General features: G+C 38.3%; 1 protein-coding gene across 2 annotated transcripts in view; it reads left to right on the top strand.

The window, feature by feature from the left end:
- The window catches only part of DCC (DCC netrin 1 receptor), a 1,153,179-nt gene that overhangs the window by 927,866 nt on the left and 211,431 nt on the right, over positions 1 to 13,882 (top strand). For both annotated transcript variants that reach the window (XM_078060292.1, XM_078060291.1), the window contains exon 13: positions 13,338 to 13,479. In XM_078060292.1, the coding sequence (XP_077916418.1) occupies positions 13,338 to 13,479 (142 nt within the window). The remainder of the gene's footprint in view (positions 1 to 13,337; positions 13,480 to 13,882) is intronic.

The following is a 13,882-nucleotide window of genomic DNA, read 5'->3' as shown; positions in this document are numbered from 1 at the left end:
AAGGGCTACTTACAGGAAGACTAATACTAATAGTATTAAAAACTAATTATTGAAATTCAGATTTTATTCCTTTCAAGAATATTTTGTGGGAGAATTTAGGTGAGTAGAATTGCCAAGTAGAAGTTCTATGATTATTTTAGCATAAAATAATAAAAATATTAGGCTCAAACATTGGATAATCTTTCTGTGATAGTACAAGATGATTTCTGTCCATCATTTAACTCTGTGCCTCAATTTCTTCTTTTGCAAAATTGTAAAATGGTAATAATATCTGTCATGGGTACCTTGAAGCATTGAAAAATAAAATACACATATGATAAGTAGTGGAATATAAACATAAGGTATGATTATTCATCAATCTGATTTTCTTTACTAGTTTCTAAAACACTTGAGAAGAAAGAACACATCCATGCATGTGCATGTATGTGTGGGAGGAGGGGCTTAGAGAAAAGGGATAGATGAGTGTATGTGTATTTAAGGCTATGTATTCTTTGGGGTCCAGGGACATTATATTATTAGTTTATTCACTAGTTTGTCTCTTTAGCCATTGCCTTAAATGAGCACACTGATCTAACATATGTCTCCTTGGCATGTCCCAAAAAACTTTTAACATTTTTCCAATCTACCTTTCCATTACATTGTCCTATATGTCCCATTGGCTCTAGCCATTAAGGGACTACTTGACTTTCACTTGAAGGTGCTGTACATTGTCATGACATCGTGAGCTTGCTCTTGATATGCCCTTTGTCTTAAGTATCTTATCTATCCCCTCCATAAAGTTCTACTCATATTTGAAGTCTTTCTTGATTCATATTTGAAGTCTTTCTCAAGCACATGAGACAGAATTAATTTCTCCCTCTATTGTATTTCCACTGTAATTTTCTGGGACTCTCTGTTTTAGTATTTAACACTTTGTGTTTTCATTGAGTTTATGTGTATATTTCCTCAGCCAGAATGGATATACCATGACTTATCTGGGTGTTTCTATAGTCCCAAAGATAGTGTTTGCTACACAGCAGCAATGCAGTTAATATATTTTGAATGAGTAATAACTGAATGAATTACACTCTCAGCCTCTTAAACTCCCATGGGAGGCAATATTAAATAGTAAAGAATGCCAGCTTCAGAGTCATATAATCAGTTCAAATCCTGCCTCTATCACTTGGTGGCCACATAGGTTCAAGGTACTTACCCATCTGTGTCCTGATTTATATGATTGTACAAAAAATGTGACAATAGACCTTAACTCATAAGATCATTATGAGGATAAAAAACCTGACATGGATATATAGGGTGCTTAGACCATTCGCAGGTCTATAGTAAGGAAACAAAGTATTGTTAAAAAATATTTTTTAAGAGTCGCATTTAGTTTGTCACATTTAAAGGGTAATAAGGGTGAGATAAATGGTCTCAGTAATGTCATACTCTTTCAGATATATTCTGACTTAAATCATCAGATTAATTCTATTTATCTAAGTTCTTCTAAAATTATTAAAATGCCTTTGTTATATCATTACGCTTGATTCTAATTATTTTCAGAGTCTGTATTTGCAGATTCATCTACCTGCTAAAATGTATTTGTAACCCCAAATCAATACCCACCCTTTCCAGTCATTTGTGGACTTGTACACATATAGAACCATGTAACAATTGGAACCTCCGGAAGCACACATTCCCAGCTAAGGTTGAACAAGAAGACACTTCTTGTACTGTAACCAAGTGTCCTTTTTGTGGTCAAATAAATGCCACTTATTTATTTATTTGTTTATTTATTTATTTACTTTTGCTTGCTATTGGTGATTTTGCTATTTAAAATGCTCCCCAAGCATAATGCTGAAGTGCTGTTTAGTATCACTTTTTGCAAGAGACTGTGACGTGCCTTAGGGAGAAAATCCATGTGTTAGATAAATTTCATCCTGGCATGCGTTATAGTGCTATTGGCCATGAGTTCAATATTAATGTATCGACAATAATATTAGATAAGATGTCTTTAAACAGAAACACACATAAAACAAGGTCATGTATTGATGAGTTGACAAAAATGTTGTAAACAAAGGCTCATAAGAACCTAAACCTATATTTTCCCTAGGAGCAATATTACCATATTTACAAGTACAGTGTTTGTGGCAACGTTATAGAACATGGCTACTGCAAATCATGAGAATTGACTGGCATGTCATTGACATTTTAAAAATGCTTAGCCAGTGGGGCGCCTGGGTGGCTCAGTTGGTTAAGCGACTGCCTTCGGCTCAGGTAATGATCCTGGAGTCCCTGGATCGAGTCCCGCATCAAGCTCCCTGCTCGGCAGGGAGCCTGCTTCTCCCTCTGACCCTCCCCCCTCTCATGTGCTCTCTCTCTCTCTCTCTCATTCTGTCTCAAATAAATAAATAAAATCTTTAAAAAAAAATAAAATTAAATTAAAAAAAATAAAAATGCTTAGCCAGTAACTGACTTTATGTAATTTTTTAATTCCTTTTACAAAGGCACTTAGTCATTTGTAGAGCAACAAGCTAATTTGTAGTAATCTAAAAGAGGAGGCTTAGACTTCAGTTTCCCCGGAGAATACTTTCCTGACTCTGCTACACTTCCACATGACTGAAACAATATCAAAGTGTTCCTGCCATTGTGGGCCAGGGACTCAGAAATCCACTCCCTGACTCTGTGTCTGGCCTCTTTCTGACAGTCATTTATTTCTACCACCTCAAAAGAACAACTTCATATGTTATTTTAAAAATTAATTTACGGGGCCTGGGTGGTTCAGTTGGTTAAGTGTCCGACTCTTGATTTCGGCTCAGGTCATGATCTTAGGGTCGTGAGATTGAGCCCCTCTATGGGCTCTACTTGAGATTCTCTTTCTCCTTCTTCCTCTGCCATGCCCCCCACTCACTCTCTAAATAAATAAATAAATAAATAAATAAATAAATAAATAAATAAATAAAATCTTAAAAAATAATTAGCTTAAATGTTCATCAAAGTATTACACGCACATTGTTTTTTCAAATAGGCTTGTAACTAAAACCAATAGACTCTTCCTCCCCAAACCCTGTTTCCATTCCCTCCAGATTCCCATGTTCATCACTCTTTCTTTTCTGGAATTTATCTTCATGTTTTTCAATAATGTGCTCAGGTCTCTGTCCCTTAATTCCTCAGCTTTAATTCACCAGTTTTAGATATCACCTGATGATTTATTTTTATGTCAGGATTTAGCACTCTTGTACACTTCCATCCCTATTCCTCTTCACCGATCTTCTTCCTTTTTTTCTCCTCCTACTCTTCCTTCTCTTGCTCTTCATTCTTATTCTAGTCCTTCTTCCTCTCAGAGGTGCAATTAATTAAAGTGAAATGCACAAAACTTCGGTGTTTATTTCTACAATTGTATTATTTCACTAGAGCTGCCATAGCAAACACCACAGAGGAGGAAACCTAAACAAACCCAGATAGTTGTTTTCTTAGACCTCTGGAGGCTGGAAGTCAAAGTTCAAAGTATCAGCAGAGTTATTTCGTCCTCATCCTCCCTCCCTCTTCTTCCACTATCTTTACATGATCTTCTTCTGTGTGTGTCTCCAGATCTCCATTTCTTATAATGACACCAGTCATATTGGATTTGGTCCTATGCTAATTGACCTCCTTTAACCTAATCATTTCTTCAAAGTCCCTACCTCCAAATACACTCAAATTCTGAGGTATTGGGGATTAAAACTTCCACATGTGAATTTAGAGCAGGGGCATGATTTACCCCATAATGATATATTTTGACAATTGTATCCACCCATGTAACAAATGTGAAACAAAAATGCAGAATGTTTCCATCACACTGAAAAGTCTCCTTTTTCCCATATTCATCAGTCCCCCAGTGCAACTGCCATGAGCAACTGCTGGTCTGTTTTGTATTACTATAAAATAGTTTTACCTATTCTTGAACTTCATATAAATGGAATTATACAGTATGTACTCTTTTGAGTTTATGTCTCATTATATCCAATCTTACATCATATTAAAATTTTCTTTACTGTATTGCTGAGAATTCCATTTTCTTTTTCTGTTTTGGATTCTCTCTTTCTTGGATTTCATATCTTTTTCTCTCTGTTTGCCCTCTCATTTTTCCAAAGCATACCCTCGTTAGTCTCCTGATGAAGGGAATGCAGATGGATATCTTTGAAACCATGTATTTCTGAAAATTTCCTATACTTGTACTTATATAAGCATATATTCTTATAGTTGTGTTATATTTTCCTTATACTTGATCATTTGTTTGTATAGCCTTGGAAGTCCAGGTTTAAAATCCTTTAGGATTAGAATTTTGTAAATACTCTTCTATTGTTTTCTAACTCTGAATGTTGTTGAGAAATCTTACTCCTTACAAATTTTACTCCTGATCATTTTTTTTTTTTAAGATTTTATTTATTTATTTGACGGAGAGATAGAGATAGCGAAAGCAGGAACACAAGCAGAGGGAGTGGGAGAGGGAGAAGCAGGCTTCCCACCGAGCAGGGAGCCAGATGCAGGGCTCAATCCCAGGACTCTGGGATCATGACCTGAGCCTAAGGCAGACGCTCAATGACTGAGCCACCCAGGCGCCCCTACTCCTGATCATTTTTTATGTGACCTGCTTTTTTTCATCCATTCTGGAAACTTTGGGATTCTCTCTCCCCCATGATGCTACAATATTTCACAGTAATGTGCCTTAATGTAGTTTTTTTTTCATGCATGATGTCAGATATTCCATAATCGCTTCTAGACTGAAGTCTCAAATCTTCCAGTTCTGCAAGGTTTTTATTGCAGGGAAGGGTTCTTGTTTTTGTTTCTGTTCTTTGCTAATTTTTTGCTTCAATTTTTCCTATTTTTTCATTATTTCATCTTATTACTTGGATGTTGGAAATTATGGACTAAACCTCTAATTTCTTATCTTTTCTCTTCAAATTTCTATGATCAACTTTTTTTTTCCCCACTGAATTTAAGGAATTTTCTTTAATTTATCTTCCAACTTACTTATCGAATATTTAACCAATACAACCAAATTATAAATGTCATAATAATTTAAAAGAATCTTTCATTTTTTCTGTATTTTTATTCCTTTCACAGATGTAATATCTTCTCTTAGATTGTCTAGGTATTAGTGACAACTTTTTGGATCCTTTCTCTGCTCTAAGTATCAGTGCTATTTCCTTCAAGGGCCATTATGTTCTTATGTATTTTTTCCTCTGTCTTTTATAGTAAAGGCTTTTTTTTTTTTTTAATGTCTGAGTGTCTTAAATTGTTGGTTTACATTAAAATGAAATATGTACTAAAAAGCTGATTGCAAAGTGCAAACTGTAGTTCATGAGTGGGGTTCTTAAGTGGGAGCCTCATTATTGGGGGATTGATCAGAAACCTGGCTATTGTTTTCTCTAGGACCAAACTTATAATTTTCTCTAGAGAATTATTACCTGATATTCTGCCTGGGGAATATACACCTGCTTCTTTTTTTTTTTTTTTTAAGATTTTATTTATTTGACAGAGATAGAGAGAGCACAAGCAGGCAGAGCGGCAGGCAGAGGGAGAGGGAGCAGACTCCCCACTGAGCAGGGAGCCCGATGCGGTACTCGATCCCAGGACCCCGGGATCATGACCTGAGCTGAAGGCAGACGCTTAACTGACTAAGCCACTCAGGTGCCCTATACACCTGCTTCTTATTGTTCTTAATGCAGATAGAATGCAGAAGAAAGAAGACTTGGGTGTCTTTGACTTAATAAGTCAAAAATAAGTCCCTTGCCCTTATCTCTACCCTTTTCTGTGCCTGATATCTCTAAATCTGTGGATTCTGTTTCAATAACCCTAGAGGATGAAACTCCCAGTACTCTTAGGTCACTGAGTGTTGGTAGACTGATTTTGCTGGATGTGGGTAGGACCTCAATTCATCTTTTATTTCAGAACCATGCTTCAGTCTTGTCTTTCAAGGTATTTAGGAAGCAACAATTTCTAGTCCTCCCTGAACTTTGTCATGCAAATCACCTTGTTTTTCATTAATACCTCTTTTTAATTTTGTTTATTTTATTATGTTATGTTAATCACCATACATTACATCATTAGTTTTTGATGTAGTGTTCCATGATTCATTGTTTGCGTATAACACCCAGTGCTCCATTCAATACGTGCCCTCCTCAATACCCATCACCAGGCTAACACATCCCCCCACCCCCTCCCCTCTAGAACCCTCAGTTTGTTTGTCAGAGTCCATAGTCTCTCATGGTTCGTCTCCCCCTCCGATTTCCACCCCTTCATTTTTCCCTTACTACTATCTTCTTCTTTTTTTTTTTAACATATAATGTATTATTTGTTTCAGAGGTACAGGTCTGTGATTCAACAGTCTTACACAATTCACAGCACTCACCATAGTACATACCCTCCCCCATGTCTATCACCCAGGCACCCCATCCCTCCCACCCCCCACCACTCCAGCAACCCTCAGTTTGTTTCCTGAGATTAAGAATTCCTCATATCAGTGAGATCATATGATACTTGTCTTTCTCTCATTGACTTATTTCGCTCAGCATAACACCCTCCAGTTCACATTGTTGCAAATGGGAACATCTCATTCCTTTTGATGGCTGCGTAATATTCCATTGTATATATATACCACTTCTTCTTTATCCATTCATCTGTCGATGGACATCTTGGCTCTTTCCATAGTTTGATTATGGTGGACATTGCTGCTATAAACATGACCCTCCGGATCACTACATTTGCAACTTTGGAGTAAATACCCAGTAGTGCAATTGCTGGATCATATGGTAGCTCTATTTTCAACTTTTTGAGGAACCTCCATACTGTTTTCCAGAGTGACTGCACCAGCTTGCATTCCCACCAACAGTATAGGAGGGTTCCCCTTTCTCCACGTCCCGGCCAACATCTGTCATTTCCTGACTTGTTAATTTTAGCCATTCTGACTGGTGTGAGGTGGTATCTCATTGAGGTTTTGATTTGGATTTCCCTGATGCCAAGGGATGTTGAGCACATTTTCATGTGTCTGTTGGCCATTTGAATATCTTCTTTGGAAAAATGTCTGTTCATGTCTTCTGCCCATTTCTTGATCGGATTCTTTGTTCTTTGGGTGTTGAGTTTGATAAGTTCTTTATAGATTTTGGATACTAGCCTTTTATCTGATATGTCATTAGCAAATATCTTCTCCCATTCTTTTGGTTGTCCTTTGGTTTTGTTGACTGTTTCCTTTGCTATGCAAAAGCTTTTTATCTTAATGAAGCCCCAAGAGTTCATTTTTGGATTTTGATGGAGTCCTGTCTCACATTTAGGTGTTTCAACAATTTTGAGTCTATTTTTGTGTGTGGTGTAAGGAAATGGTCCAGTTTCATTCTTCTGCATGTGGCTATCCAATTCTCCCAACACCATTTGTTGAAGAGACTGTCTTTTTCCATTGGACATTCTTTCCTGCTTTGTCAAAGATTAATTGACCATAGAGTTGAGGGTCCATTTCTGGGCTCTCTATTCTGTTCCATTGATCTGTGTGTCTGTTTTTGTGCCAGTACCATACTGTCTTGATGATGACAGCTTTGTAATAGAGCTGGAAGTCCGGAATTGTGATGCCACCAGCTTTGCTTTTCTTTTTCAACATTCCTCTGGCTATTTGGGGTGTTTTCTGTTTCCATACAAATTTTAGGATTATTTGTTCCATTTCTTTGAAAAAAGTGGATGGTATTTTAATAGGGATTGCATTAAATGTGTAGATTGCTCTAGGTACCATTGACATCTTCACAATATTTGTTCTTCCAATCCATGAGCATGGAACATTTTTCCATTTCTTTGTGTCTTCCTCAATTTCTTTCATGAGTATTCTATAGTTTTCTGAGTACAGATTCTTTGCCTCTTTGATTAGATTTATTCCTAGGTATCTTATGGTTTTGTGTGCAATTGTAAATGGGATTAACTCATTGATTTCTCTTTCTTCTGTCTTGTTGTTGGTATATAGGAATGCCACTGATTTCTGTGCATTGATTTTATATCCTGCCACTTTACTGAATTCCTGTATGAGTTCTAGCAGTTTTGGGGTGGGGTCTTTTGGGTTTTCCACATAAAGTATCATATCATCTGCAAAGAGTGAGAGTTTGACTTCTTCTTTGCCCATTCAAATGCCTTTTATTTCTTTTTGTTGTCTGATTGCTGAGGCTAGGACTTCTAGTACTATGTTGAATAGCAGTGGTGATAGTGGACATCCCTACCGTGTTCCTGACCTTAGGGGGAAAGCTCTCAGTGTTTCCCCATTGAGAATGATATTTGCTGTGGGTTCTTCATAGATGGCTTTTCTGATATTGAGGTATGTACCCTCTATCCCTATACTCTGAAGAGTTTTGATCAAGAAAGGATGCTGTACTTTGTCAAATGCTTTTTCTGCATCTATTGAGAGGATCATATGGTTCTTGTTCTTTCTTTTATTAATATATTGTATCACACTGATTGATTTGTGGATGTTGAACCAACCTTGCAGCGCAGGAATAAATCCCACTTGGTCATGGTGAATAATCCTCTTAATGTACTGTTGGATCCTATCGGCTAGTATTTTGGTGAGAATTTTGCATCCATGTTCATCAAGGATATTGGTCTGTAATTCTCCTTTTTGATGGGGTCTTTGTCTGGTTTGGAATCAAGGTAATGGTGGCCTCATAAAACGAGTTTGGAAGTTTTCCTTCCATTTCTATTCTTTGGAACAGTTTCAGAAGAATAGGTATTAATTCTTCTTTAAATGTTTGGTAGAATTTCCCTGGGAAGCCATCTGGCCCTGGGCTCTTGTTTGTTGGGAGATTTTTGATGACTGCTTCAATTTCCTTAGTGGTTATAGGTCTGTTCAGGTTTTCTATTTCTTCCTGGTTCAGTTTTGGTAGTTGATACATCTCTAGGAATGCATCCATTTCTTCCAGGTTATGTAATTTGCTGGCATAGAGCTGCTCATTATATGTTCTTATAATTGTTTGTACTTCTTTGGTATTGGTTGTGATCTCTCCTCTTTCATTCGTGATTTTATTTCTTTGGGTCCTTTCTCTTTTCTTTTTGATAAGTCTGTCCAGGGGTTTATCAATCTTGTTAATTCTTTCAAAGAACCAGTTCCTAGTTTTGTTGATCTGTTCTACTGTTCTTTTGGTTTCTATTTCATTGATTTCTGCTCTGATCTTTATTATTTCTCTTCTCCTGCTGGGTTTAGGCTTTATTTGCTGTTCTTTCTCCAACTCCTTTAGGTGTAGGGTTAGGTTGTGTATTTGAGACCTTTCTTGTTTCTTGAGAAAGGCTTGTATTGCTATATACTCCTCTTAGGACCGCCTTTGCTGCATCCTAAAGATTTTGAACAGTTGTGTTTTCACTTTCATTTCTTTCCATGAATTTTTTAAATTCTTCTTTAATTTCCTGGTAGACCCATTCATTCTTTAGTAGGATGCTCTTTAGCCTCCATGTATTTGAGTTCTTTCCAACTTTCCTCTTGTGATTGAGTTCTATTTTCAAAGCACTGTGGTCTGGAAATATGCAGGGAATGATCCCAGTCTTTTGGTATTAGTTGAGACCTGATTTGTGACCTAGGATGTGGTCTATTCTGGAGAATGTTCCATGGGCACTAGAGAAGAATGTGTATTCCGTTGCTTTGGGATGGAATGTTCTGAATATATCTGTGAAGTCCATTTGGTCCATTGTGCCATTTAAAGCCTTTATTTCCTTGTTGATCTTTTGCTTAGATGATCTGTCCATTTCAGTGAGGGGGGCGATAAAGTCTCCTACTATTATTGTATTGTTGTCAATGTGTTTCTTTGCTTTTGTTATTAATTGCCTTATATAAGTGGCTGCTCCCATGTTAGGGGCATAGATATTTACAATTGTTAGATCTTCTTGTTGGATAGACCCTTTAAGTAGGATATAGTGTCCTTCCTCATCTCTTATTATAGTCTTTGGTTTAAAATCTAATTTGTCTGATACAAGGATTGCCACCCCAGCTTTCTTTTGGCATCCATTAGCATGGTAAATTGTTTTCCACCCCCTCACTTTCAATCTGGAGGTGTCTTTGGGTCTAAAATGAGTCTCTTGCAGACAGTGTATCGATGGGTCTTGTTTTTTTTATCCAATCTGATACCCTGTGTGTTTTGATTGGGGCATCGAGCCCATTTACATTCAGGGTAACTATTGAAAGATAGGAATTTAGTGCCATTGTGTTGCCTGTAAGGTGACTGTTACTGTATATTGTCTGTGTTCCTTTCTGGTCTATGTTACTTTTAGGCTCTATCTTTGCTTAGAGGACCCCTTTCAGTATTTCCTGTAGGGCTGGTTTCATGTTTGCAAATTCCTTTAGTTTTTGTTTGTGCTGGAAGCTTTTTATCTCTCCTTCTATTTTCAGTGACACCCTGGCTGGATATGGTATTCTTGGCTGCATATTTTTCTCATTTAGTGCTCTGAATATATCATGCCAGTCCTTTCTGGCCTGCCAGGTCTCTGTGGATAGGTCTGTTGCCAATCTCATGTTTCTACCATTGTAGGTTACAGAGCTCTTCTCCCGAGCTGCTTTGAGGATTTTCTCTTTGTCTCTGAGACTCATAAGTTTTACTATTAGATGTTGGGGTGTTGACCTATTTTTATTGATTCTGGGGGGGGTCCTCTGTGCCTCCTGGATTTTGATGTCTGTTTCCTTCCCCAAATTAGGGAAGTTCTCTGCTATAATTTGCTCCAATATACCTTCTGCCCCTCTCTCTCTTTCTTCTTTTTCTGGGATCCCAATTATTCTAATATTGTTTCTTCTTATGGTATCACTTATCTCTCGAATTCTGCCCTCATGATCCAGTATTTGTTTATCTCTCTTTTTCTCAGCTTCTTTATTTTCCATCATTTTGTCTTCTATATCAGTGATTCTCTCTTCTGCCTCATTTATCCTAGCAGTTAGAGCCTCCATTTTTATTGCACCTCATTAATAGCCTTTTTGATTTCCATTTGGTTAGATTTTAGTTCTTTCATTTCTCCAGAAAGGGTTTCTCTAATATCTTCCATGCTTTTTTCAAGCCCAGCTAGTATCTTTAAAATTGTCATTCTGAACTCTAGTTCCAACATCTTACTAATGTCTGTATTGACTAGCTCCCTGGCAGTTGGTACTGCCTCTTGTTCTTTTTTTTTTTTTTTTTGAAGTGATTTTTTCCATCTTGTCATTTTGTCCAGAGACTAGATGAAAGAGAACAAAATGCTAACAGGGTAACATCAACCCCAGAAAAATATACACTAAACAAATCAGAAGAGACCTGAAACAGGGGGAAAAGAAAGGGAAAGAAAGAAAAAAGAAAAAAAAAAGAATATGATCAAATATGATCATCCTGGTGCATAGATCAGTGCCACACACTAGATTTTGGGCATATTTTGGTCTGTTAGAAGAAAGTGCCTCCCAAAATTTTAAAGAAAGAAAAACTTATGTATGTACAAAAATAAGGGTAAATAGGATGAAGGGATGGAATATGACTGTAAAGATGAAAGTTATAATAGATTTTATAAAAGGAATTAATAAGAAGTTGGTTGAAAAAAGAAAAAAGAGGAATTAAAAAAAAAGGGAGAGAATGTGATCAGGCAGGAGACTAGAACAAAGCCATACACTAGAGATTTAGGGTATATTTTGGTCTATTAGAAGAAACTGTATCCCAAAATTTTAAAGAGAGAACTTAAATATATACCAAAAATAAGGTTAACTACTATGAAGGGATAGAATATGAGTCTAAAAATGAAAAATAAAAAGGATTTTTAAAAAAGGGATTGATAAGATGTTGGTTGGAAAAGGGAAAAAGAAAAATTCCAAAAAAAAAAAATTAAAAAAATTAACTTTGAAAGACTAAAGAATCATGGGGGAAAAAAGCCATGAATTCTATGTGCTGTATTCCCCTAGTGATGGCATTCCGCTGTTCTCATTGATCGGTAAACTTGTTCTTGGCCGGCTGTTCTTGCTGATCTTCTGGGGGAGGGGCCTGTTGCCGTGGTTCCCAAATGTCTTTGCCGGATGCGGAATTGCCCCCCCCCCCTTGCTGGGTCCGGGCTCAGTAATCTGCTCGGGTTTGCTCTCGGGAGCTTTTGTTCCCTGCAAGCTTTCCGTACAGCTTTGGAGGCTGAGAGTGAAAATGGCGGACTCCCAATCTCTGCCCTGGAGGAGCCGAGAACTCGGGGCCCCGCTCCTCAGTGCGCCCCCAGAGAAAAGCAGTCAATCACTCCCATCTCCCCGGTCTCCGGCCGCACTCCGTGCTCACCCGGCCTGTGACCAAGCGTTTCTATCTCTGGCGCCCGACCCCGTGTGGAGTCTCCAAACCCAGCAGATCCCTGCGGTGTGCTCCTGTGCCGCTCCTCCCGGGGGAGGAAGGGGAGTCTCCCCGGATCTGCCGCTTTTTGGGTCCCTGCTGGAGGAGCAGTGGCCCGACTGTGCCGCGGATCACGGTTTATGACAACCCCGAGCTGAGAGCCCGCTCCTCGGCTCCGTCTCTGCAGCTGGCTTCCCCGCTCTGATACCTGGGAGCTCTGCCGCACTCAGGCACCCCCGGTCTTTCTGTAACCCCGAGGGTCCTGAGACCACACTGTCCCACGAGGGTTCCACCCCCCGCTTAGCCACCGGAGTGACGTCCCTCAGCGGAGCTGACTTCTAAAAGTTCCAATTTTGTGCTCTGCGGCTCTATCACTTGCTGGGAGCGGCCGTTGGAGGCCCCTCCTCCGCCCGTCTATCCTCCTGAATATCACCTCGGATTCACTTCTCCACACATCCTACCTTCCAGAAAGTGGTCGCTTTTCTGTTCAGAGAGTTGCTGCTATTCTTTTCTTTGGTCTCCTGTTGAGTTCGTAGGTGTTCAGAATGGTTTGATCCCTATCTAGCTGAGTTCCTGGGACCAGATGAAATTTAGGTCTCCTACTCCTCCGTCATCTTGCTCCTCTGCCTCATTAATATCTCTTAAAGGGTAATTTAGGTTTCATCTTTCTGCTTTGGCTCAGCCACCACACTTACCTCAGTTTGCACCTCTTAAATATTTGTTAAAATCTCTCATCCATTAGACTCCTATTCTCTATTTCCTTATAGGTTTATACCCTTTAGAATATTTTACCGTCATTTTAGTGGCATTTACAAAGGAGAGGGGATAATGCATGTAATCAATCAAATGAATTGTGCATTTTTGTCAAAATCATACAAAGAGGAATACTGTCAGGTAGTAAGAATGGGTTTAATCTGGTTCTATGGGGTAATCCCTAGCACTTCCTGCCTCTCTGCTTTATTCACACTTAGTTTTGGGTCATTTTTTTACCCCATCCTGTTGTCCTTATTTTCTCCAGTGTTTTAATTTACATCGATTATTTTGCAGAGTATCAAAGTAAGCTGGCTGCCTCCTCCGTCAGGCACACAAAATGGATTTATTACCGGTTATAAAATTCGACACAGAAAGACGACTCGCAGGGGTGAGATGGAAACATTGGAGCCCAACAACCTCTGGTACCTCTTCACAGGTCAGTGTTCACATGGTGTAGTGTTGCAAAGTTTTGATGAATTAAATGCTTTAGGAATAAAATATACTCTCACTTCAAGGGAACACTTTTTTTTTGTTTGTTTCCTGACAGGTGATGTTTATTGGTCTGAACAAAAATAACCTTTACATTTTTAACTCGATATTCTCTATAATGCTTTCAGTACATATTTTGCTTCAGGATCATCATCTTAATAAATGGATCAGATTTTTTTATCCATATTAGCTTCTCAGCATTGCTGATTCAACAACAGCTCCTCTTGTCAAATAACTTTTAACATTTTAACTAATAACCTTAAAAAGCCATCTAATCAAATAGTTCCAAGTTTAAGTCACTTCAATCCCTCCTTCCCCTAATCTCCAGCGGTGAGGATGGGGTTGGAAAA

Source organism: Halichoerus grypus, chromosome 13, assembly GCF_964656455.1.
Source record: "Halichoerus grypus chromosome 13, mHalGry1.hap1.1, whole genome shotgun sequence".
Taxonomy (NCBI): Eukaryota; Metazoa; Chordata; class Mammalia; order Carnivora; family Phocidae; genus Halichoerus; species Halichoerus grypus.
Note: the sequence above shows the minus strand (reverse complement) of the source record. Positions and strands in the feature narration are given on the sequence as shown.